General features: G+C 42.9%; 1 protein-coding gene across 1 annotated transcript in view; it reads left to right on the plus strand.

Annotated features, from left to right (window-relative positions):
• Positions 1–2,869: 2,869 nt before the first annotated feature.
• The window catches only part of Nedd4 (neural precursor cell expressed, developmentally down-regulated 4), an 87,521-nt gene continuing 63,135 nt past the window's right edge, over positions 2,870–27,255 (plus strand). The window contains exons 1-6 of the mRNA NM_010890.4: positions 2,870–3,152; positions 10,491–10,655; positions 11,769–11,842; positions 17,854–17,932; positions 18,032–18,070; positions 26,600–26,653. Coding sequence (NP_035020.2) covers positions 3,096–3,152; positions 10,491–10,655; positions 11,769–11,842; positions 17,854–17,932; positions 18,032–18,070; positions 26,600–26,653 — 468 coding nt within the window. The 5' untranslated portion in view covers positions 2,870–3,095. The remainder of the gene's footprint in view (positions 3,153–10,490; positions 10,656–11,768; positions 11,843–17,853; positions 17,933–18,031; positions 18,071–26,599; positions 26,654–27,255) is intronic.

A 27,255-nucleotide genomic window follows, 5' to 3' on the forward strand; every position in this document is an offset into this window, starting at 1 on the left:
TTCTTTCTCTCCCAAGACAGGGTTTCTCTGTGTAGCCTTGGCTTTCCTGGAACTCGATTTGTAGACCAGGCTGGCCTTGAACTCGTAAGAGATCTGCCTGTCTCTGCCTCCCAAGTACTGGGATCAAGTGGGTGTGAGCTACCGCTCCCTGGCTTCTTGTTTCTAGTTTTAATAAACTCCAACTCTGCTTCACACAGGTTAGTCCTGAAATTCTTATCTGTGGCCAAGGATCTAGTTTTGCCCCAAGACAGGTCTCTGCAGACCTCAGGTTGATGCAGTGGACAGTGTGAAACCTTGTCTTCCTCCCTGTGGCTACTGATTGGAATTATGTGAAAAGTAACTCTGCGGAGATCCCTTGAGTATCTGATTGGGTAAGCTGAGGTTTGATCCGCCAGGTTCCAGTGAGCTTCAGTTTGCTTCTTAAGCAGATAAGGTGGCTGGAGCCTTCCATGGCTTTTCAAGGACTTATTTCAACATACTTATAAGAGAATAAAAAAAGAATGATCTGAGTTAAAAATCTGAACCAACTCGAGGTCTGGAATACCTCCATCACTATTCTTAAAAATTACCAAAAAAAAAAATTACCATCACCAATTATCACATGTATTATTATTATCGGCTCTGTTCTTCAGAAGAACATGTGGCTACGTGAAAGGGAGCATCATGAGGTACTATGTTCAATCCCTAGAATTCACATAAAGATGGCAACAGAGAACCGACTCTACCCAGGCATGAACACACACACACACACACACACACACACACACACACACATACACACCCTCCGAAAAAATCCCATAGAGCTGAGGAATACAGAGAGAAAAGGGGTTTTCCATTTAAATAGCTTCCTCAACTTGAGGTTAGATATTGAACCACCGGTTAACCACTTCTGTCTTTTAAGTTCCTTTTAACTTCTGAAGCTAGTTTCACAAGGCCCTCCCCCTGCCTTCTGCTACAAGAGAACAAGCACTCTCCCTTTCAGCACATGCAAGCTCCTGCCTACTTAGTTCTTCCTTATGAGTCCCATTTAATGGAAAGAAGAACTGTGATTCGAATACCAGGATTTGGAATTATCATTATCAAATGTTTCGGCTCATAATCTCATGGGGGATTTCTCAATGATCCGACTGCCAATTTCAATTTCTTCCACCATTAAATATTAATACCAGTAATGGAATTGACTTCTGATCTTGTTTGAAATAACATGAATGGCCTACTTAAGATTAAATGTAAAAAATATACACAGTGCCAGGTGTGGTAGTGCAGTTTTAATCCTGACTCTCAGGGAGCAGTGGCAGGCAGATCTCTATGAGTTTGAGGCTATTCTTAGTTCTACATAGTGAATTCTAGGAAAATTAATGCTACATAGTGAGAGACTCTGTTTTGTTAAAAAAATGCAATGAATTATTAGGAGAAATTATGATTTTCAAAAGTAAAAGACACATTGAATATATTCAGATTTCCTTTTTCTTCTTCCTCCTGCTTTTTTGAGACAAGTCTCACTATGTAGCTCTTGCTGTCCTGGAACTCACCACGTGGATCAAGCTGGCCTTTAACTCAGAGATCCTCCTGCCTCTCTGCCTTTTTAGTGCTGTTACTAAAATGTGGGCCACTATGATTGGCTTATTTTATTCTTAAGATCTAAGAACACAGATGTGTGAGTTTATAAAGCAAAAGAGTTAATTCTACAACCACCTGTTTACTTATTTGTGAGACTGGGCCTCCAATCCAGGCCTGTATGTGCTAGAGATCACTCTACTACTAATTTACACTGCTAGTCATGATAATGTTTGGATTTAAGTCAGCTAACATTCCTGATTATTCAGGAATACTCTATCCATAATTAGTTGTTACATCTGTCCTAACACAAATGATAAAATGTGGATTACATATTAACAGAAGTCTGACAGCTAATATGAATGAAATGGATTCTGCCAAAGGCAATTAAATATTTCGTAAACAACCAATTGCTCACACCTATCAACATTTTTCAAACGGTGACTAGTTTAGAGTTCAGAATTAGTTTAATTCTCTTGGGGAAAACTAAAATAAGATCTGTAAAAAATTTTATTTATTTATTTATGTATTAGGTAGGTGTGTTGGTCAAGAGAACAATTTGCTGCAGTCAGTTCTCTTTCCTCCATGGGGTTTTGGGGTATAGGCCTCCCGGTTGTTGCCCGAGAAGGCCTTAATCTCCTTAGCTATCTCGCGGCCCCTGCAATCGGATTTTGAGAGTCTAATTTCTGCAGTATTTTCCCACTATAGAAAAACATGCTATGCTTTTGGCCTGTAATGTAGGCTCAGGGCCGTGAGTCAGAACGATGCAGAGCTGGAGGCTAGCCTGTGAGCCCCGACCAGCCATGTCTCAAAACCTCGGAGCAGCGGCTGTCTTCTTCCCACCCCCACCTTTTCTTCAGGGCCTCGCTGCCGCGCTGTCGGCGGAGGCTCAGCTATGCAGGTTTGGATGGCCGACTCCGCCAGCCTAGTGGCTGGCCTTGAAGCCGACACCCCCCCAGATTTAGGCCTGCGCATTCCTTCCCGGGTCCTATGGCGGGCGGCTTCCGATCGGCCAGGAGCACGCTTTTCAAATGTGGCTTTAGGTTGGGGGCTAGCTAAAACGCCTAATCTGTAGGCGACAGGCTCGCGTGGCGGGCTCCCAGGGAGACCTGTTGTTCGAGCAAAACCGCAAGGTAGTGGCTTTGCGGAAGAGCCACGTTTCTCGGCCCTTCCCCCACTCCACCCCACCCCCGCCTCCTCCGGGGGCTGCGGGGCCTCCGCCGCCAACCTCGCCCGCCCTTCCCCCCACCCCCGCGCGCGCGCTGCCGCCCCCGCCGCGGGCCCCGCGACGCGCGCTCCGGACGAGCTCCTTGTTTCTGGAGTCCCGCCACGCTTGCTCCAACCCAGCCCCCCAAGCCTCGCGCGCAGCCGCAGAGCGGGTCCCGCCCCTTCTCGCCGCGCGCCCCTGCACCCCAGCGCGCTCCCGGAGTGGGCCTCCTCCGCCGCAGCGACGCCTCCTCCTCCTCTTCCTCTCTCCTTCTCTCTCGGTCTCTCGCTCTCTCTCGCCGCTGCAGCCTAGTAGGGGCGCTTCGTCCAGCATGAGCTCGGACATGGCAGCCGACGAGTCGGAGGCCCCAGTACTCTCGGAGGACGAGGTGCGGGAAGGCTGCGTGCCGCGCGGGGGTTCATCGTGGCGAGGGGTGGCCGGGGTGGGTAGCGGGGGTGGCGGGCGATCGGGGCCCGAATTTGGCCCCGCGCTCCGGAGCGGGGCAGGCGGTGAGGGGGAGATGGAGAGAGGCGCGCACGAGGCCTCTGCGGGAGCAGATTCCCCGCTTGCTCGCCTCGCTGCTCGGGGCCTTGGGCCTCCCCCGGGGGGCCTCCGGGGGCCTTTGGCTGCGGCCTGGGCGCGCTCGCTCACCCTCTCCGGGAGGGCCATGGCTTGGGTGGGGCGGCCTCCCGAGACTCAGCATCCCGCTCCTGCCGCAGCGGGAGCCGACAGAACTTAGCGACTTTGCCACTATGGCTTCCCGAGGGCCAGGGTTGGGAACGAAGGGGGGTGGGGGGAGGGTGGGATTCCTTCGAGTCCGCGGCCAGCGTCGGATGTGGAAAGTTCACACTTTGTTTCCAGGCCTTTGTTAGTATTTTTTTTTAAGTGAAGGCAAAAGAAATAGAGAAATACTTTAAAAGAACACCCAGCAGCTGTTGGCTTCAAAAACTGCAGCCCAAGGATTCGTGGCACGCAAAACCGTCTGTTACAGAGGAACAACTTAATCGCGACTTTGCCTCGCGCTCGCTGAAAGTGAGGCCCTCTTGAGGGAGGGCTTCGATGGAGCTGGCGGTCGTCTCAAATGGGTGGGGCATTAGAGACTTCGAAGTGTTTAACAGTGACCCTTTCAGATTGTGTGTGTGCGCGCCTGCGCGTGCGCGCCTGCCTGTGTGTGTGCCTGTGTGTGCCTGTGTGAATCCAATCTCCGGGTTTCTGTTACTTAATCTAGTGGTCACATGTGCATTTTATCAAGATTGGGCTCAATTAGCTAGAAATTCCTAACCCCCCCAATTTTTTATTCCTTTCTCAGGTACCTCCAAACACTATTGTAATGGCGCCCTCCAATTTTTCCCCGTTTCCCTAAGAGCTTTTTGTTTATCTATAGTGGGCGCTTCATTAAGATAATTATTGCAACATATTTTGAAAACGTTTGTGTGTTCACACCCGTGCGTGTGTGCCTGTGTGTGCGTGTATGTATTGTGGTTGGAATTTAATTTTTTAGGCAATCCTGTTTTTTTTTTTTTTTTTTTTTTTTTTAAACATTGGTGGACTGGAGGACATATTAAATGAACTAAGCCCGGCCTAGAGAGAGGTTACTTGAGATCTCATGGGGAATCTAGAAAGTTGCTATTATAAAAGTTGTTAGTAAAGGGTCTGAAGAGGTGGCTCGGTGGCCGAGCTCTTGTAAAGGACCAGTGTACAGCCCCATGGTGGGGCCCCTCATAACAGTAATTCCAGCTCTGGATCTCTGTGGCACCAGCACACATGGCATACATTCACTCTCTCTCTCTCTCTCTCTCTCACTCACACACACACACACACACACACACACACACACACGAGTACATTACTGGAGCTGGGGAGAGCAGTTGGGGAAGAGAGGCCAAAGCAAAGGCCAGTGAGAGTACTGAGTCACAGTAGCTGTAAGCTCTGCTGGGCTGTTAAATGCACGGTGGGCTGAATGCTTATATACTTTGGAATGCTACAAGATGGGCTGTAGAGAGGACTTAGTTAAGAGCATTTGGTCTTTCAGAGAACTTAGGTTTGGTTCCCAGCACTCACATGGTGGTTTACAGTCCTCAGAAATGATGCCCTCTTCTGACCTCTGTGGAAGTCAGCTATAGACATGGTGCACATAAGCACATGCAGCAAGACACACACTAAATAAACAAACAAACCAACCAACCTTTAGAAAAAAGCCCAGTTCTCAGGTAACATTTAGAATATGGTAACAGGCAGATACAGAAGGTTCTAGGTACTCAGAAGCAGCCCTCCCCCTCCTCTAGCCAGGGGTGACGGTCTGCGCAGTGCCCACTATTTCATAGGAGTCAGGAGTTACTGTTGCCCTGTGGCTAGGATGCCTTTCCTCTACCCTGCCTGCTGCATACCCACTCAATTTGGAAGATCTCAAGTTGGTATCCTACTCTGGCCTTGGGCTTCTGGCTGGCTCGTCCAGCTACCTCTTCCAGCAGAGCTAGCTGGTCACAGACTAAATAATGTTAAAGTTATCTTTCTCTGTCTCTTTTCTCCCTCTTGGCCCAGTATCTGTTTTCCAGATTGTCCTTTTCATCTGCCCAGCTGAAATAAAGAAAGATCTGTGTGGCCGCTAGTGGGTGCGCAGCAGCAGCTGGGGCTCGGAGCTCCCTCTGTAGTAAGGACTAACTGAACTTAGTGAAGGATCTATACTTCTGAAGAGCTTATGATCCGGGGCCTGTTACATTCCCATGATAAAGGTTTAGATGTGGGTTCTGGGACTCAAATTTTTCTCCCCTCTTTCTGTGTCTACTTTGTGCTCACTAAGGGAGAGAGGCAGGAAGACAGATAGGGTTGTGAGCGTCTTCCACTGCGGGGCTAATTGGGTTATTAATATTCACTCAGCAGACGTTCATTAATGTTCTGTGTGCCGTGTGCCAAGCACCAGGGATACAGAGGATAAAAGACCAGCCTCCAAGGAGCTCACTGTCTGGTGAACAAGCTAGAAATGGCTCGTTTGCTGGTTGCAGCTGGAAGCTCATTCCTCTCATTGGGCATTTATTTATTTATTTATTTTCTGGTTTATCACAGAACCAAATGGCAGCTTGGAACACAGCCCACCCCACACACACCCAAATACCACATGCCCCCCCCCCCACACCACGAACACTACTACACACGTACACATCACACACACATACATACATACCACAACACCCCCCACCCCCATACACATTTTGTTCTTTATTTAAAGATGGAAACATGGCGGCTGTGTCATCTCTTGAGCTCAGACTAGTCAGAGTAGGCAGCCTGCTGCTGTTGATTAAAAGTGTTTGGACTGGGGTGTGGTTTAGTTGGTTGAGTGCTTGCCTAGTGTGTCTGAAGCCATGGTTGAATATCCTGCATTGCGTACAACGGATGTGTTAGCCCATGCTTTTAATACCAGCACCTGGGAGACAGGCAAGAGGAATTCTGTGAGTTCGAGGTCAGTATCATCTACATAGCAAGGTCCTGAACAGCTAGGGTTACATAATGAGACCTCTCAGAGGGGGGAAAAAAAAAGGTCAAAGGTCATGTAGCAGTACGTCAGAGCACACATCTGTCATGGCAAGTGGAAACGGAGGGCCAGAGGCATGAGCGCCTGACTAAGACCAACCAGAGCTGTGCTGTGAGCGCCTGTCTCCAAAAGAAGGAAATGGATTCAAACAAATCTGAAACAAGGAGAAAGATGAATAGAAATGGCACAGAATGTAGAGAATTGTGGCTTAATCTTACAGAGCGATTAGGACTCACTGGGTGATGTGACGGAGGGTATTAAAGCATGCTGAAATTGGATCTAATACCTGCCCCCTTTTGGATGAGTTTTAGTTTTTTGGGTTTTTTTTTTTTTTGGTTTTTTTGAGACAGGGTTTCTCTGTGTAGCCCTGGCTGTCTTTGAACTCACTCTGTAGACCAGGCTGGCCTCGAACTCAGAAATCCGCCTGCCTCTGTCTCCCGAGTCCTGGGATTAAAGGCGTGTGCCACCACGCCCGGCTTGAGTTTTAGTTCTTTTATGTATAGCCTATGGAAAGAGATTCTGTTTGCAGAAATTTTACTATTAGGACATTAGCTAAATGAAGAAGTGTAATATAATTTACATGGTTTGCTCTGGTGGCCACTTAGGATTAACTACAGAAAATAACTCATTCCTTTTGCTTTTTTTGAAACAGGGTCTCGCTGTATAACCTGGAGAACTCTGTAGATCAGGCTGGCCGGGAACTCAGAGAGCTGCCTGCCTGCTTGCTGTGAGATTAGAGGTGCTAGGCATTGTCCCCAGAGAAAGATGAAAGAAAGGATGAGAGGAAGGATGTGGGCCTGGGGGTTATTACCTGTTGTCCTCCCAGGGCACTGCCGACTCTTTTTTTTTTTTTTTTTTTTTTTTTAAAGATTTATTTATTTATTTATTATATGTAAGTACACTGTAGCTGTCTTCAGACGCACCAGAAGAGGGCATCAGATCTCATTACGGGTGGTTGTGAGCCACCATGTGGTTGCTGGGATTTGAACTCTGGACCTCCGGAAGAGCAGTCGGGTGCTCTTACCCACTGAGCCATCTTATCAGCCAGGCACTGCCCACTCTTTAGAGGCTGGGAGGCTGGAGACTTTTCCCAGTTAGAGTTGTGAGAAGTAGGTTTCCTATTAAGATGCACTCACTGAAGATGGGGGGGGATAAAAAAGAGGGGTATCGCTTTGGCTTTTTCTGCTGATAAGCATACATGTATGCAGGTTGAATTTTTCTACAATTTTTTCTACAGTTTTGATGACTGCAGAGAAGCCTCAGTAGTTAGGAGCGCTTACTGTTTGTGTAGAAGACCTGAGTTCAGTTTCTAGCACTCACTAGGCAGCACACACACAAGCCTGTTACTTGAACTTGGAGGATCCCCTCACTCTGCTGGCCTCCACAGAGCCCCACACACAGATGCACACGCACACACACACACACACACAGAGACACAAGCATCTAATTAAAAATAATGAAGGGAAACCATGACAAAAAAGAGTGCCAATGTCTGAGGCTGGATTTGTAGCTTAGTTGGTGAAGTGCTTGTCTAGCAAGAGCACTGGGTTTATGGGTGTGGTGGTGCATACCGGAATCCCGTATCTGGAAATGGAGGGGTGGGGTTAAGGTTCAAGATGCTCCTGGCTACATGTATGAATGCAGAGCATCCTGTATGTGGGCATATACTCTACTAACTTAGCTATGTCCCTAGCCCTGAATCTTTCCTACTTAAATTCATAGAAATATTAAGGAATTCTTCTGAAAATCTTTCTGAGATTTAACAAATTACATTTATTTACTTGTTTGTGCGCACGCATGTGTATGTATTCGTGTGCCATGGTGCATGAATGGAAGTTAGAAGCAGCTTTTAGGAATCCTCTGTCTATCATGTGGGTCTCAGGAATTGAACTTGAGTCACCAGACTTGTCAGCAAGTGCGGGTGGGGAGGTGTGGGGGGAAGGGACATGGAGCCATTTTGCTGACACACTCTTGTGAACATTTATTATTTATTTATTTAAGACAGGTTTTTCCTCTGTGTAGCCCTGGCTATCCTGGAACTCACTTTGTAGACCAGGCTGGCCTCAAACTCAAAAATCTGCCTACCTCTGTATCCTAAGTGCTGGGATTAAAGGCGTGCGCCACCACCGCCCGGCTTCTTGTGAACTTTTTTTAATTTTATTTTTTCAAGACAGAGTTTCTCTCTGAACTACTGTCACCCAGTGAATTTTGTTTCTTTCTTTCTTTTTTTTTAAGATTTATTTATTATATGTAAGTACACTGTAGCTGTCTTCAGACACTCCAGAAGAGGGAGTCAGATCTCGTTACGGATGGTTGTGAGCCACCATGTGGTTGCTGGGATTTGAACTCCGGACCTTTGGAAGGGCAGTCGGGTGCTCTTACCCGCTGAGCCATCTCTCCAGCCCGAATTTTGTTTCTTATGCTTGTTGTGTAAGATAGTAATTGGGTGCCATTGTTAATGTTGTCTTTTTACATTTCAATATGGACTCTAGTCATTTAATAAGACCACAAAAATATAAGGAGTTGGAGGTTGGAATTATATTGGATTTATATATTACTTTGGAGAAAATAGGCAACTTATTAAAATTTTTCATCAACAAGCACAGAGAATGTCTTCATTTATTAGTTCTCTAATGTCCTTCAACAGTGTTTTTAATATTATCAGTTGAAGTTTGTTTATTTTGTTTCTGTATCTTGTACAATTTTAAACATATGTATGTGGAAAAATATGTATATTGAGACAGGATCCTACTGTGTAGCACCGGCTACCTTGGAACTCATTATATAGTCCAGAGATCTATCTGCTGGCTTCTAACTCCTGAGTGCTGGCATTAAAACTATGTACAAATAGTAGGGGAAGGCTCTTAATGAGGAATTATCTGAATCAGGTTGGTCTGTGAACAGATGTGTGGGGGTTGTCTTTTTTTTTTTTTTTTTAGATTTATTTATTTTATTAATGTAAGTACACTGTAGCTGTCTTCAGACACTCCAGAAGAGGGAGTCAGATCTTGTTACAGATGGTTGTGAGCCACCATGTGGTTGCTGGGATTTGAACTCCTGACCTTCGGAAGAGCAGTCGGGTACTCTTACCCACTGAGCCATCTCACCAGCCCGTGGGGGTTGTCTTGATGGTTACTTCATATAAGAAGACCCAGTTTATTGTGAGTGGCACTCAGCTCAAGTAACTTATTCTCACCTGTCTTAGTGTCTTATTGTCTGAGAGACACTATGACCAACAGTGAGGTGGGGAGGAAGGGCTTTACTTAGCTTACATTGGCCACATTGTGGTCCATCATTGAAGGATTTAGAGCAGGAACTCTAGGTTTTGCAGGTACCTGGAGGCAGAAGCTACTGTAGAGCCCACTTACTGGCTCGTCATTCATTGCTTGCTCAGCCTGCCTTAAAGCACCCAAGTCTACCAGCATAGAGGTTGCCTGGCCCTCTCACATCAATCACTAATTACAAATACTAGTTTACAGTCCAGTCTTGGGACATTTTCTGCCTATATTGAGGTTCCTTCTCTCATGACAATAGCTGTGTCAAGTTCACATATAACTAGCCAGCACAGTTAGCATGAGTCTATAAAAAGAGAATGAACACAGTATTACCAGGCTGTGCACTGAGTTTACGGAAGCTTGCATTATACTGAACTGTCTTACAGACATTTTAGGCAGGGGTTCCAAACAATGTAAGAGGAAAGCTGACTGATGGGCAGCAAGCCTCTGCTCGTGACTGAGTATATATGAGAGCTGCTTCAATTCTTGCCTTGATTTCCCTGTATAGCCCCAGCTGTCCTGGAACTCAAATCCACCTGCCTCTGCCTCCCAAGTGCTGGGATTAAGTGCGCCGCCTGGCGGACTGAATGTTTTTAAGCCAAATCCCCAAGGTTGCTTTTTATTGGAATATTTTCCCCAGTATCTGAAATGAATCCAGAATACCTACCCTTTTTTGATTTAAACGATTTATAATCTGTAGGTTAAGAGTGCGTACAACAGTGTAGTCCACAGCTTGGAGACATTACCTACATTTGCACAGACTCACATCCAACTTTTTATTTGCTGAGCCACTTGAGAATAAGTTACAGAATTTGTGCCATTTTCTGCTGAATACTTTGTTATTCATCACTTTAGAAAGTATAATATTTTTATTATTTTGTTGAGAATTTCACAACAATGTATTTATTTTTTTAAATTATGGGTATGGGAGTTTTGCCTGGATAAGACAGAAGATGGTGGCGGATCCCCCGGAAGTGATGTTACAGATACTTGTGAGCCTCCATGTGGATGCTGGGAGTTGAATCCGAATTCCCTGGAAGAGGAGCACGTGCTGTTCACTGCTGATCCGTACCTGGAGCTCCACAACGTATGTTTTTAAATTCTTATTTATGCGTATGGGTGTTTTGTTTGTATGTATGCCTTTATATGGTGTGTATTCCTAGTGTCCATAGAGACTGGAAGAGGGCCTCTTCAGACCTTAGACCTGGACTTAGAGATGGTTGTGAGCCCCCGTGTAGGTGCTAGGAATTGAATCCAGATCCTTTGGAAGAACAGCTAATGCTTTAAACTGCTGAGCTATTTCTCAACCCCCCAAATTAATGAATTTCCTTTGAGGCAGGATCTCATAATAGCCCTGACTAGCCTGGAACTTGCTATGTAAACCACGCTGGTCTTGAATTGTTCTAGTGCTGGCTCCAAGGGGTTAAAGTGGCTTATCACCACACCTAGCCATAGACAATGTAATGTGATCATATTTACCCTGCCAACTTCTCCCCCCAGCTACCCTCAGATGATATATCTCTTTTAAGACAAGGAAATTCTCCCATGAGACCTCATTCCACTGTTGACATGCAAGATCATTGGTATTTGACATATCATAGTGTGTTCACTGTTATTTATAAACTGTTTAATGGTACTTAAAAACTACCTTTTCTTTGTAGTTATTACAAATGACTATGAGCTTTTGATTTCATGGTATGAACACAGCAACAGTGGTAACTTCCTTAGTTATAATTTGTCATTAAAAGTTTATTATAAGAAAGCTAAATTAGGGGGCTGGTGAGATGGCTCAGTGGGTAAGAGCACCCGACTGCTCTTCCGAAGGTCCAGAGTTCAAATCCCAGCAACCACATGGTGGCTCACAACCATCTGTAACAAGATCTGACTCCCTCTTCTGGTGTGTCTGAAGATAGCTACAGTGTACTTACTATAATAATAAATAAAATCTTAAAAAAAAAAAAAAAAAAAAAAAAAGAAAGAAAGCTAAATTACTATGTGTAATAACTTGACTTTAGTTCTTTGGTTTTTGTGTGTGTGATTAAATGTATCTAAAAATTGTAAATTTTGTCTTTATTTTCTTCTATATAGCTTTCAATCAGATTACTTACTTTTAAATATTCCTTTGAATTTAGTATTCTCGTGACTATTGTATTAGATAGCTTGTAATGACATGAAAATAAAACACCTTTTTGTATTTTAGGATGACACACGAGTTGTGAGAGTGAAGGTTATAGCTGGCATAGGCCTGGCCAAGAAAGACATCTTGGGAGCCAGGTAAATAACAATGCATGAGCTTGGGGTTTAAGGAAACAGTATTGCTTAGTTTCTTTCTTGAACTTTGATTAAATGAAAATCTGAGTGATAGTAGCAAATTTTGGTACACAGTGAGATCCTTACAGGGTAAGTGGCTGATTATTTTCTTGGTATCTGAATCAATGAATTTGCAAAATTAAAGACAGTTGTAGTTATAGATTTACTATTGAGTTCTGCCCCCAGAATTTGATAGCATTTTAATTCTCTAAATCCGTTAGCAGATAATAACCAGCATAATCTCTGGTTACAGTAGAAAAAGGAGCTCTGAGTATCAAGTGAGCAGAGCGGGGCGCACTGGGTTGGAGCTACATGGGAGAGACCCAGTGGTGTGGCGGGGTTCCCTTAGAGGAATTAGTCAGCCAGGGAGAATTACAACCTGAGGCAGGGGTTGGTGGTCTCCACAGCCTGAAAACCTGGAGCAGGGGTTGGACTCTGGTGGAGAAATGAGAGATTGGCAGGAAGCCTGGCAGTGGTGGGGATTCTGGAAGAGAAAGAGTTGGCCTCTCAGCTGGTGTCAGAAGATCTGAGCAGAGAGTGAGTGTCTAAACAAGATAGATAAACACAGAAAAAAACAACCCAGAGTCTCTGTAACTCAGCTTACAATGTCCACGGTACAGCATGTAGTCACCTGGTCTGTAAAGAGCAAGGGAAGTGGGACACACTGTCAATCAATAAGGAATATGTGAGCAGAATGTGATGGGAGGCACTCACGGCTAGTCTGGTCTACATAGTGAGTTCCAGGGCTGCATAGCGAGACTCTGTCTCCACGAAACAAAAACTGGGTGGGAAAGAAAGAAAAAAAGAAAGGGAGAAAGAATATATGCTCATTGTCAGTCAAAACATTGGAAATCTCAGGAATGAAGTAGAGACATAAATAGATAAATAAATAATAAAATACCGGGGAAACTCTACAACTAAAATATAATTGAAATTCAAGTTCTTTGGTTGGCCGTGATTTCTGAATGGATACATAGAACAAAGATGAACTGAACATAGATTAATGGGGATCATTTACCAATTAGAAGATGATGAAGAAGAAAGGTCTGTTTGAACTACATCCCAGAGAGATAAATAATGAAATAAAATCTTTTTAAAGAATAAGTGTCTAAATTTGGAAAACGATCAATGAAATATACAACTGGACTGGAGAGTTGGCTCAGCAATCCTGTATTGCTTTTACTGAGGTTTCCCTGGGAACTGCCTGTGACCAACTCCAGGGGATCTGGCGCCCTCTCCTGGCCTCCACAGGCACTGCACACATGTACACACAACTTAAATCTTTTTAAAGAAGAAATGTTAAAGCAGGTTAAAGCTCCTGGTGAAGAGAAAGGAAAAGACCATCAGAAGTGATAAATACCTGGAATCTACAGATGCTTTTTTTTTTAATTAATTAAAAGTTTTATTTTTGTGTGTGGGTGTTTTGTCTTCATGTATATGTTTGAACATTTGATGTCCATAGAGGTCAGAAGAGGATATTAGTCTCCTGGAACTAGAGTTATAATTGGCTGTGATCTGCCATGTTTGTGCTGGGAATCAAACTTGGGTCCCTTGCAAGAGCAGTAAATGCTCTTAACCTTATACAGGGCCCATTGGAATCATGATTCAACAACCTTGTCTTACGGATTCATATTAGATAAAAGGGATGAAAGGAATGCTTATGGGAATAACAGCATAAAGGATAGGGTGTGTGTTTGCTGTGACCCTGCATGGAAGGATCGTGTGGTAGAAAGCATAGGCAAAGTGAATCATTAAGGGTATGAAATAGAAAACATAATCATATCAACATTTCAACAGTAATGTGAAGAATTTTAGGTTTTGTAAGAGCAGAAATTTGGAGGTTTTTTGTTTTTGTTTGTTTCTTTTTGACAGTTTCTCTGGCTATCCTAAAATTACTTCTGTAGACTAGGCTGGCCTTGAACTCAGGACTGCCTGTCTCTGTCTCTCAAGTGCTGGATTTAAGGGCATGTGCCACCACCACCATAGCTATGCAAGCATAGTTGTACTCTAGAGCTGTAAAAGCAGAAATTTTAAACTGAAGTTCTTGAAACAATTAAAAAGTCAGTACAAAACAATTCTTTTTAAAGGGGACAGGACAAGGGAAGGAAAACATGAGTTAATATACTTGTATCCAATCATGTAATAATTACAAGCACCCACATTAGCTGGCTTACAACTGTCTGTAAATCCAGCTCACGGAGATCCAACACTCTTATGGCTTTGGCAGGCACATGTACACATAACACAGAGGCATACACTGTATGCACATAAATTATGAAGCAACTCTTTAAAAAACATACTTAAATTCAATGATATACCTAGGTTGGGGAAAATGGATGCAAAAATGGTATGATAAAGATTAACGTGAATACGAGCCAGGCAGTGTGGCACATGTCTTTAATCCCAGCTATCAGGAGGCAGAGGCAGGTAGATCTCTGACTCTGTAGGCCAGCCTGGTCTACATATAGCATTCTAGGATGGTTAGGGCTACACAAGAGTAACCCTGTCATGAAAAAAACAAAATCAAAAACAATTAAAATCTGCTAAAATAAGGGAAAGGTATTTTCAAATATTTCACAATGATAATAAAATCACCAGGAATGTATTAGGCAGAAATGGGTATGTGCCTGGTACCAGAACTTGCAGATGTATGGCTCAAAACTTGACAGAATTAAAGGAAAAATTAAAAATTCTATTTTGGATAAAGACACCAATGCCTTTTTCAAAATTGTTAAAACATAATTTTTGAAAAAATCAGATGAGGCTGGAGAGAAAGCTCTGTCATTGAGAGTTCTTGCTGCCTTTGCAGAGCCCCATGTTGATTTCCAACTTCCATGTCTGGTATCTGGTAGCTAACAGCTGCCTCTGACTCCTGCAGGCACCAGCATTCATATGCATAGCGCCCCCCAACATAATTAAAAATAAAAATAAATCTTTAAATAAATGATAAAAATTGTACAGTATTACCAATGACTTTGGCTTAAGAACACATCCTAAAGGCTGCAGAGCAAACATTCTTAACTGCAGAATAGATGTTCAAATGTATACAGTACATTGACAGTCATGGGCCTGTGAGGATTATTACCTTTAGCTGTCTGGTAATATTAACAATAGCTTCGTGTCTCAACAAGCATGTGTTCATTGTTCACAGTCTGAATGATTCAGAAGCCCCTGAGCCTTCACCTTGATCCACTGTTAATGGTCTCACGAAGGAACTCTTGTGTATCTGTTTCTAATTTGGTTATGAGGTCTCAAGAGGGGTTGTCTGTAAACTCTAGACCTGTCCTCATGATGCTCCAGAGATGTCACTGAGTTTTCAGAATGCTTTTGTGGGTCTTCACCCTGTGATAGAACCTCCAGTCACCAGATGTGCCTCAGGAGATTTGCATATCTTGGCCAATGCCCTGTGACCTCTGGTCTGATCTGGGTCCAGGTTCTTCATTCCCACAAAGGAGCCCATTTCCAGGAGAGAAGATGCATTCAGGATGTCATTCAGGTGAACACAGGGATCACCTCAACAAAATCAGAGATGTCCATAGCTGAATAGAGAACAATGGCCTCACCAGGCAAGGGGCAGCTGGGGAGCCCCAGAGTGTGCTAGCACATGTGGGTGAGAGCATTTGGGTATTGCCCATGTGAATTTCTTCTTTTTAAAGATTTTTTTTTATGTATATGAATACAACATTGCTCTCTACAGACACATCAGAAGAGGGTATTGGATGCCATTACAGTGGTTGTGAGCCCCCATGTGGTTGCCGGGATTTGAACTCAGGACCTCTGGAAGAGCAGTCAGTCCTCTTAACCCACTGAGCCATCTCTCCAGCCCCTGCCTCTGCCTCCTAAGTGCTGAGGTTAAATGCATGTGCTACTGTATCCAGCAATTCTTAGTTTTTATTTGGAGGGGCTGTAGCTCAGTTTGCCTAGGACATACTAGGTTCAGTCTGTGGACCATGAAGACTGGTTGTGATGCATGTCTGTAATCTAAGCGTGAGGGGAGAGGCAAGAAAATCAGAAGGTCAGCATCCTGCTCAGCTACAGAGAGTTTAGGGCCAGCGTGGGCTACTGATGACCTGTCAGGGAGAGATGGAGAGAAAGAATACAAATTGAGAACGGTGTAGGAACCCAGACATAAGTATTTCAAACCTTTTTCAGAGTAGATCTGAGAACAGACAGAAAGCAGATGGGATTTGAAGAGCTGTTGTGGGGGCGAAGTATGGCTAGGGGGTTGCTGTGTTGTGTGCTCCTTCCTGTGGAGGAGTGCTGTAGTCTCAGCCACACTCTCTCACTGCTGTGTAGTCTGTACAACTTGGAGAAAACGACAGTAGCTAACCCTGATCCACAAAAACTGTTTGGAGCAGTGTTTGATGTGGAGTAATTTCTATGTAAGTTATTACCAACTTTCTCTTGTAACTTTAACTGAGAAGGGAAGAAAAAGACATTTGCTGCTTTCCTAGAAGGAGTTAACAGGAATAAGGAATAGAGGAGTTTCAAAATGTATTGCTAGATCATGAAAAGCTAGGACAAAGGAGGTGTTGAAATGGGCTGACTGCCTTCCAAGGTGGATCATGCTAGGCAAGAGTGCCCTGTGTCTCCAAACTGTCCTTGTCCCTATTTCCCTGGGGCTGCAGAGATGAGACGAGATCTTGCTACGCTTGCAGAGAACCTGAGTTCTGTTCCTAGTACCTATTTATGTTAGATGGCTGTGTAACTCTAGCTCCAGGGGACCTGATACCTTCTGATTGACATACATGGGCATCTGTACACACACACACACACACCCACACACACACACACACACACACACACACACGAGTCATAAACATGAATAAAGTAAACTAAGCCTTAAAAAAATGGAAGAGCTTCTACAACATGTTTTTTGTTTGTTCTGAGACAGGGATTTAACCATGTAGCCCTTGCTGGACTCAGATTTCCTCTGCCTTCGGATTGCTTGGATCAAAACATGCGTCCCGCTGTGCTTGGCAAGATACAATTTTTTGGTTTTTTTGAGACAGGGTTTCTCTGTATAGCCCAGGCTGTCCTGGAACTCACTTTGTAGACCAGGCAGGCCTCGAACTCAGAAATCTGCCTGCCTCTGCCTCCTAAGTGCTGGGATTAAAGGTTTTTTTGTTTTTGTTTTTTTCAAATCTCTTTATTGGTTCTTTGTGAGTTTCATATCAAGTACCTGAGTACTGCTCATGTCCATTCCTTATGTCTGTATGTCCGTCCCTTCCCCCTTTCAGCCTCCGCCTCGTCCCCAATCAAAAAACCACGAAAGCAAATGACAAAAAGCATGGAAAACATCTCATCGTGAAAGCTGTGGTGTGTCACACTGTCCCACACATTTCCACTTGTAATGAGTCATTTGACTGTTCAGGATCTCTAGCTTCTGTGACACCATCAATATTAGATCTTCATCAGCACTCTTCCCAGTTATCCCGTTGTAGCCCTGTGTCATGGAGATCCTGCAGCTGGATCTGCAGAACTAGCCTTGTCTTGTGTCTCAGCTTGTCTCAGATGGGGTGGGCCAATTTCAGAACCTCTGGACCTGGGCCTGTGTGGTAGCAGAGCTAGCCAACCCACCAGCTTCTTCTTTACCTGGACCATCAGTACAAACTCTCCAGGCTTGCTCTGGCATGGCCACCCAATGCTGCCGTTGGCAGGAGGCAGGGCTAGCTCTCCTGCACTCATACCCTTAGCTGGCTCACCTGTATCTAGGCCTCCAGAGCCAGTTCTGTGCTGCCCAGTCAAGGCATGGGGCCCACTCTCCCAAGTTCTACACTAAATCTTTGGTCATTCTACAGATGTGGTAATTAAAGTTTTTAATAAAGTATAAATTTCTATAACTGTATACAGATCCCTGGTTTTTAGGGTACAAAGCAATAGAAATAATAGAACTGAAAATCTGATAATTTGAACAGTTGGACTAAATTACTATTAGTAACTACTAAAACTTACTTGTTTTTAACTTTTAACAGTGATCCTTACGTAAGAGTGACATTGTATGACCCGATGAGTGGAATCCTTACCAGCGTGCAGACAAAAACTATCAAAAAGGTTAGATTTAGCCAGCTTTCAAAGATTTTTAATAAACTTTGCTTTTTCTATGACAAGTCATTCTAAAAAATAAATTATGCTACGTTTATTGTCTTTTAGTCTTTGAATCCAAAATGGAATGAAGAAATACTGTTCAGGGTAAGTATTATTTTATTAAAAATTTTTTCTTTGTAGGTACCATTATGTAGTCATTTACAATATCTTAAAATAACACTTTGAAATGTGCCTAGAGGGTGTTTTTTATGAGACAGGGTTTCTCTGTGTAGCCCTGGCTGTCTTGGAACTCACTCTGTAGACCAGGCTGGCCTCGAACTCCGAGATCCGCCTGCCTCTGCCTCCCAAGTGCTGGGATTAAAGGAGTGCGCCACCACTGCCTGGCAGAAAGCATGGTTGCTGGGAATTGAACTCAGGACCTCTGGAAGAGCAGTCAGTGCTCTTAGCCTCTGAGCTATCTCTCCAGCCCTTACACGCCCTTCTTAACTCACCCCACCTCTCATCCTGTCCTGCTATTCAAGCTCCCAGTAGAGTGAGGGGCACACTTCTGCCCTTCCTGTTCCCTGGAGGGTGGAGGAAATGCATTTCCAGTCTCTTGGCTGGATCATTTCTGCTTGTATTTTCCATCTTTTTTATTATTTTCATTTACATTTCAAATGCTATCCCAAAAGTCCTCTTATATTTTCCTTAAAATGGTTTTTTTGTGCCTCGGTTTCCCTTTTTTCTGTGGGCTTATACTAAGCCAGTATTCTTTTTTTGTTTGTTTGTTTGTTTTTGTTTTTCAAGACAGGGTTTCTCTGTGTAGCCCTGGCTGTCCTGGAACTCACTCTGTAGACCAGGCTGGCCTCGAACTCAGAAATCCGCCTGCCTCTGTCTCCCGAGTCCTGGGATTAAAGGCGTGTGCCACCACAGCCCGGCCTAAGCCAGTGTTCTTACAAAGATACCTTTTCATTTCATTTCTGCTTTTTCAATATGCTTTCCACAGCTCTGATCTTGCTTACAACCCATCTCACAACCCAGCTGCCAGGCCTGTCTGCTCTCTTACCTTTGATGCAATGTGCTTCTGAGTCAATATTTATTTTATTTTATTAAAAAAAAAGTTCTTTACTAAAAAGAATGGGTGCTGGAGAGATGCTTCAACGGGTAAGAGCACTGGCTGTTCTTCCAAAGGACCTGGGTTTAATTCCCAGCACCCAGAAGGTAGCTCTCAGCTGTTTGTTGTCAACCAAACTGCTGGTTCCAGGAGATCTGACACCTCACACAGACATACATGCAGACAGAACTCCGAAGTGCATAAAATAAAAATCATTTAAAAAGTTGTTTGTATGTGAATGCAACTGTGTCTGTAGGCTTCTGTGAAATCCCTTGGTTTTAGTCAGGGAAAAGGATGCTACTTGTCTGAGTTGTACATTCAGTGTTGATGGTGGAGAACACAGCAGGGAAGAAGTTGCTGAGGTAAGACTCGTGAGTCTGAGGTCCAGTGCAGCACCAGCAGGTGCTTCTGGCGTTCATGTTCAGAGGAAGGTCTCTACTTAGCATATCAGAACTAGCTCTTGAAACCAGTCTGAGGTTTTAGAGTCTAGAAGAAACACCTCAGAGTTAGTTAGTCATTCCAAGGAAAGTGAAACTAAGTTTAGGTTTACTCTTTCAGTCCGAGGCTACTGTGGCCGCCTTGGGCAGTTTCTTTGCATGTTGCTTAGAATTTTCCCTTTTTTTTTTTTTTTTTTTTTTTTTTTTTTTTTGGCTTAGAATTTTCTAAGATCTTCCAAGGTGCTCAGTTGCTTATTTAAATTATATTATTACTTAACTTACTGTGTCCTGCTCAGAAATGTGTGCATTTTTCAGCAGACCAACTTTTTTTTTTTTTTTTTTTGGCACATCTGCTCTTGTTTTATTTTGATTCAGGACAGCGTTTCTCTTTGTAGCACTTGGAACTTGCTCTGTAGACCAGGCTGGCCTTAAACTCAGAGACCTGCCCGTCTCTACCCCCAACGTGCTAGGTGTGCAGCATCACCACCTGGCTATTTATTTGTTTTTGATTTATTTACTTATTTTTAAATCTATATTATTAACTATTACATGTTATATTCATTATACTTTATTTACTTTTGATAACATTTGCTTGTTAATAAAAGTACTAACAAAGATACTATAGAGAGGAATGAACTAAAAACTAAAATTTACCATCTCTACTTCTTTTGAGATTATTTCTTTGTTCTTGCTTTTTAACTGTAAGAAAATGTGAACATTGACTATAAAAATATCCTCGATGACTTCAGAGTATAAGACAATCTGTTCTTTCAATTGATTTTTTTTTTAGGTTAACATATAAGATATATTGTTCCATAATGGGCTACTCAAACATTTGTCATCATTCTTTGTTCTCAGTTATCCCTTCCACAGCCCTTTGCAGTACTCACTGCCCCTCCCAGGCTGGCTCCCTTTCCCTCCTACCCCCCATTTACTTCCCCACTTCCTGTTCTACTTTCTCCCCACCTCCTCCCCCCCACCTCCCACTCACAGACAGGGTTTCTCTGTGTAGCCCTGGCTTTCCTGGAACTCACTTTGTAGACCAGGCTGGCCTCGAACTCAGAAATCCGCCTGCCCTGGCTCCCAAGTGTTGGGATTAAAGGCGTGTGCCACCACTGCCTGGCTCCCTGTTTTACTTTCTTAGTGCAGGATTTCTATTTATTGCCCTCTCCATTCCCTGCCCTTTTTAGGATCTTTTCCTTTCCTGCAGGTCTAATTTTGTGATCTGAACATGTAAATAAATACACACATAACAAGTTTTGCATAGAAGACAAAACATATAGTATTTGTCTTTCTCAGTGACTTTCACTTATACTTCTAGTTGCATTCATCTTCTTGCAAACACCATGTTTTCAATTTCCTTTTTTTAACTTTTTGTTAATTTTTACCTAATTATAAAAAGAAAAATAGGGGCTGGTGAGATGGCTCAGTGAGTAAGAGCACCCGACTGCTCTTCCGAAGGTCTGGAGTTCAAATCCCAGCAACCACATGGTGGCTCACAACCATCCTAACGAGATCTGACTCCCTCTTCTGGAGTGTCTGAAGACAGCTACAGTGTACTTACATATAAATAAATAAATCTTAAAAAAAAAAAAAAAAAAGAAAAATAATATATGAATACATATAATCTATATACATATACTTATTGTTAATACTTAGACTTCTCATTAAAATGATTTTTCCTTATTTGTGAAAAAATATGACTTATTAAATGGCATTGACACCAACTTCTCTGTAGATGCCCTCAATTCCAGTGTCAACAATTCCTTTTCAAAGGCAGAAGACAGAAAAATTTAGCATTTGCCAAACCAGTCACCAGAGAGGGAAAAGTAGCTTGTGGTAAATAAGTCAATTTTCTTTTAAAATTAAAAAAAAGCCCCAAATTATTCCCATTATTTCATTTTTGTGTGTGTGTATGAAATAATCTGTTTTTAGAGAAACTTCTTTGAAATAATTTGTGCCTTAACAATGAGACCCTACCATTAAACATAGTATACATGAGAAATTGAGTCCTCCACTGTCACTTTCTTATATAGATATTAAAATATATATTACTTAAAATATATTACTGGGAAGGTAGTTTTAAGTTGATTTTCAATAGTTGTATCAAATGTAAAGCATTAAAATAAATAAGTAAATAAAATCAAGTGGGCTGGTAAGATGGCTCAGTGGTTAAGAGCACTGACTTGTATTCCCGAGGTCCTGAGTTCAAATCCCAGCAACCACATTGTGGCTAACAATCATCCATAATGAGATCTGACGCCCTCTTCTGGTGTGTTTGAAGATAACTACAGGGCTGGAGAGATGGCTCAGCGGTTAAACGCACTGACTGTTCTTCTGAAGGTCCTGAGTTCAAATCCCAGCAACCACATGGTGGCTCACAACCATCCGTAACGAGATCTAGCGCCCTCTTCTGGAGTGTCTGAAGACAGCTACAGTATACTTAAATATAATAAGTAAATAAATTAAAAAAATTAAGAAACCTTAACTAAGACAGGCCTTAATATTTAAAAAAAAAAGAAGACAACTACAGTATACTTACATATAATAATATAAAAAAAACTTAAAAAAATAAAGTAACCAAGACTCTATAAAGCTACTGCTTAGCCTGGCGTGGTGGCGCACGCCTTTAATCCCAGCACTTGGGAGGCAGAGGCAGGTGGATTTCTGAGTTCGAGGCCAGCCTGGTCTGCAAAGTGATTTCCAGGACAGCCAGGGCTACACAGAGAAACCCTGTCTCGAAAAACCAAAAAAAAAAAAAAAAGCTAATGCTTAAACTTTAGGAAATGTCTGCCTACTGCTTTGTTTACTAGGTATATAGGTATTGAAACAGAGGAAAAGGTCCCTGGCCGTCATGTTTTGCAAACAGTCTTTTGACTGTTCTATAAATAGAGCTGCAGAGTACTCATGGCCAAGTCCAGCACTTAGCGCACACTGTTGTAAAGCAACAAGAAGCTTTTTCCTTGTCACGTCTGGGAGGAAACAGTTCTGACACTGCTCCTTGACAGTGAACTCTAAGATAAGTCGCAGAACAGTGACTGGAAGAAAGCCTGCTCACTATAAACCATTTACCCCCAGAGCTCCGGGAGACTTTGTGCAGTGGAGGAGCGCAGTATAGAGCAGTCAGAATGGTAACCGAAGGAACTGGTCTATGTAGGCCAAGGCACCCTCACCTGGAAGGCATAGAGTCCACTGTATGTGGACCACATATTTTTCATCCACTCAATCTGTTGATGCTGCTGTGAATGAGAGCAGTGAATGTGGGTGTGCTAGCATCTCTGTGGGGTAGTAACTTACTGGATATGTACTCAGGGTTAAATTTCAAACTGACCAGCACCTGAGGTGCCTATTTAACATATCAAAGTAGATCTGGCCCAGATCATGCTGAAGAACATTCAGTGTTCTTGACCTGTGTGTCATCTCCTGTCCAGATCTGGTGAGGTTTTTTGTTTTGTTTTGTTTTGTTTTCTTATTTTTTTCAAGACAGGGTTTCTTTGTAGCACTGGCTATTCTGGAACTCATTTTGTAGACCAGGGTGGCCTGGAACTCAGAAATCCTCCTGCCTCTGCCTCCCAAGGGCTGGGATTAAAGGTGTGTGCCACCATGCTCGGCTTTTGTTGAGTTTTTAATTTCCAACATTTCTCTTTCTCAAAAATATGAATTTTCTCACTAGATTTCTATTTCACTCACAGTGCTGGATTGATTTCTCATCTGTTGAAATAGATAGTGTGGTGCGGGATGGAAGTGTGCGGGATGGATAGTGTGATGCGGGACGCAGCTGGAAGTTCTTCACCCATAGTGTACACGTGCATGATGAGGATCAGGGACTTTAAAGATACAAACCATCAAAGCTTACTTAAGCAGAAATAGGTTGTCCAAATAGTCCCGTCTTATAAAGAAATTGAATATTGAAGTTAAAAACATTTAGCCAAGAAGAATTTGATCCCAGTATTCCTACTTTTGAATTATGTCATACATTCTACACAATGTTATATGAAAAAATAAAAAAGGAGGGATCATGTAGCAATTTGTTTGTAAAACCAGAAGTACTCTCTTAAAAAAACCAAGTGTAGACTGTGAGAGAATAGAACTGAACATCATTAGTATTCTAGTTTTGTTTCTGTTCTTTTTTTTTTTTAAGATTTTTATTTATTATTATATGTAAGTACACTGTAGCTGTCTTCAGACACACCAGAAGAGGGAGTCAGATCTTGTTACGGATGGTTGTGAGCCACCATGTGGTTGCTGGGATTTGAACTCTGGACCTTCGGAAGAGCAGTCGGGTGCTCTTACCCACTGAGCCATCTCACCAGCCCGTTTCTGTTCTTTAAATCAGACATTTTTGTGAAACCACAGTATCAGAAAATGTCACTTAATGTGATTTCTCCTATCTCTCTTGGATATCAGTACTTTCTAAATAGGTAGGAGAGAACCTAATAGATCCCTGAAAGGAAATATCTGGTGTTTGGACAATGGATTTTTCTTACTCCTCCATTTCTGTGTGTATGAGAACACGTGCACATGTCCTGTGTTTGCAGACCAAAGGACAACTTTGATCATTGAAATGTAGGTGCTTAGGGTGAGGAGAGAAAGGCAGGGCTTTAGTGTAAGTACTTACATATGCATGTAGACTCTAGTGTAAGCCTAGTGTGATGGTGCATTACTGTATAGTAGATACAGGAGGATCACAAGTTCAAGGCCAGCCTCTACTATATAGTGACTTTGAGACCAGCCTGGGCTACCTATCCTTTCTAGAAGAATGGACTGTTACGGTATACCTGTAATGACAGCTTTCTAGGAGCTGAAGCAGAAAGATCACTTGAATCTAGGATTTTGAGATTAGCAGGTCTAACATAGCAGAACCCCAGCTCAAGCATATAGGTATGCAAAATAAGACCATTATATTTTATTTTATTTTATTTTTTTAAAGATTTATTTATTTATTGTATGTAAGTACACTGTAGCTGTCTTCAGACACACCAGAAGAGGGCGTCAGATCTCCTTATGGATGGTTGTGAGCCACCATGTGGTTGCTGGTATTTGAACTCCGGACCTTTGGAAGAGCAGTCGGGTGCTCTTACCCACTGAGCCATCTCACCAGCCCCCGATAAGACCATTTTTAAAAAATGTATTAATTCTTGATAGGTGGGCTGGAGATGGCTCAGCAGTTAAGAGCACTGACTGCTCTCTCAGAGGTCCTGAGTTCAATTCCCAGCACTCACATGGGGGCTCACAACCATTTGTAATGGGATCTGATGCCCTCTTCTGGTGTGTCTGAAAAGAGTGATAGCGTACTCATATAAATAATACTTAAAAAAAAAAGTATCTTCAAAAATAAAATTCCTGATAGGTATAGTTACATACCTGTAGCCCCAGTGCTAGAGGCAGAAACTGCTCAATAGTCAATTAGCCTATTCAAAACGGGAAGTTCCCAGTCCTGTGAGAGATCCTTTCTCAAAAAATAATTGGTTGAATAAGGCACCCAACATGCACTTCTCACTTCAACACATGTGGCCCAGGTGAGCACTCTCGCATACACATGCACACATGCATACACCACAGGGACATATGCATACAAAATGTCATAATTCTTATCTAACGGTTCATAAGAAAAAAATAAGTGCTGAACTCAGTTTGATTTGCTAATCATATATTGCCCATTCTTTGTTTTAGAGAAGAGAAGCTTAATTCTTTGATTAGAATTTGCTCAGAGTGTTTTTGTTTCTTCAACTTTGTATTTTCTTCTATATTTTGAGCACCTACCACAAATTCACCTATTTGAATCTAGCAGTCTTTGCTCTTCAGTAGCTCTCTTGTTTTGTGCCTGTGAGTGTTCTAAGCATCAGAGTTTTGATAAGTGGTTGCTATTGTTTCCTTAGCTACTTTGTTTTCTATGGGGGAACATCTATGGTTTATTTTTACTTTGATTGTTTTGACTCATGTGAGTGTGTGTGAGCCTGTGTGAGTTTGTATGTGCCATGCAGAGGCCAGAAGAGGGTGTTGCATCCATGGAACTGGACTTACAGTCACCTCTGAGTTGTCAAGTGTGTGCTGGGAAACGGAACTCGGTCCTCTGGTAGAGCATCAAGTGTTCTAAGTCACTGGACCACTCTTCAGTGATGATCTAGTCATATTTAAGTTGTAAAATGAAAAAAACTTTGCATTGCTTCTGTATATAAAATGTATTAACATTCAGAGATTACATTTTATAGCTTTTCATTTCTGTTGGTATTTTGTGCACTGAAACTGCATTCTGAGGTCAATACCTTCCTCAAATCAGATACAAAGAGAAAATCCCAAATAATGGTGTGTGTTTGTTTATGCATGTTCGCAGATGTGTGACCATCCATTCCAGAGGCTAGGATGGCACATGAAGCACTCTCCTTTGTAGAAGGGCCCCCTTCAGTTTCACATTGTGTTCCTTGGCTGCTGTTTGACACAGTCTAAAGTCACTTGGGAAGAGAGTCTCAGTGAGGGCTTATCTGAATTGCACGCCTGTGGGGTATTGTCTTGGTTATCAGTTGATGTAGGAAGATCCAGCCCTCTGTGGGTGGCATTATCTCCTGCGAAGGAGATCTTAGATTGTGTTAAGTGTAAGTCTTCACAGTTGCATAGCACGTACTGTAGCCAGGAAACCCCATCTGAAATATATAAATATATATATATAATCTTCAACCTCTGGTATATTAAAAAATGGTTTCTTTTATGTTTAGTAATAAGTAGATTTTTTTTTTTGGTTTTTGTTTTTTTGTTTTTCAAGACAGGGGTTCTCTGTATAACCCTGGCTGTCCTGGAACTCACTCTGTAGACCAGGCTGGCCTCGAACTCAGAAATCTGCCTGCCTCTGCCTCCCAAGTTCTGGGATTAAAGGCGTGTGCCACCACGCCCGGCCCAGTAAATTTTAACTATTGAAATATTTCTGCAAAAATGGGAGACATTAGCTTTGAAAAATACCACATATCATTTCAACAACAAAAAGTGTTGGAATAAGTGTGACTGTGGGTAACGTGAGTCTTGCCTATTCTTTGTGCAATTGAACTGCTTACCTGGGTCAGTAAGTTGCTCATTTTGAAGATGTTTCTTGGCATCTACAGGTGAATGGATATTCGTGTTTTTAAAGAAAGCTTGTTTTCTTTTATGTAGGTCCTTCCACAGCGACACCGCATTCTTTTCGAAGTGTTTGATGAAAATCGTTTGGTAAGTTCTGTCACACTGCATGAGTGTGTAGGTTGCATTGATGGTGAACTTCAGGAGAGTGGTGGCAGTTGGGTCAGGAACCTGAGATCTGAGACTGATCTGAGAGACTTCTGAGCTACTAATGGGGCTATGGTATTTTTCTTTCTCCTTTCCTGGAGTTAACCCTCCCATTCCATTCTGTTCTGAAGGACCTGTCCTGCTTGTTAAGACTGTAAAGTCTCTCTCAACGCCTATGTGACAGAAGGTGGGGAAGGGAAGCCGTTTTTCCTCGTTTTCCATGCCGTGTACTCTGAATCTGCAGTTGTGTGTACTGTGTGTCTGCTACAGTGCACCACCTACCGGGTGTGTGTGTGTGTGTGTGTGTGTGTGTGTGTGTGTGTGTGTGTGTGTGTGTGTGTGTGTGTGTGGTGTGTGTGTGTGGTGTGTGTGTGTGGTGTGTGTGTGTGGTGTGTGTGTGTTTCTGTCAGTTTCAGTCCTTAGGCACATCATAACTTTTGTTTTGAGACAGGGTCACATTGGCTTGGCACCTTGCCAGGAAGGCAAAGCTCGCCACCTCTGAGTATCCTGGAAGCTGTATGCCTTCACCTCTTATCTCCCAGTGC

The sequence above is a fragment of the Mus musculus genome, chromosome 9 (genome assembly GCF_000001635.26).
Source record: "Mus musculus strain C57BL/6J chromosome 9, GRCm38.p6 C57BL/6J".
NCBI classification, from domain to species: domain Eukaryota; kingdom Metazoa; phylum Chordata; class Mammalia; order Rodentia; family Muridae; genus Mus; species Mus musculus.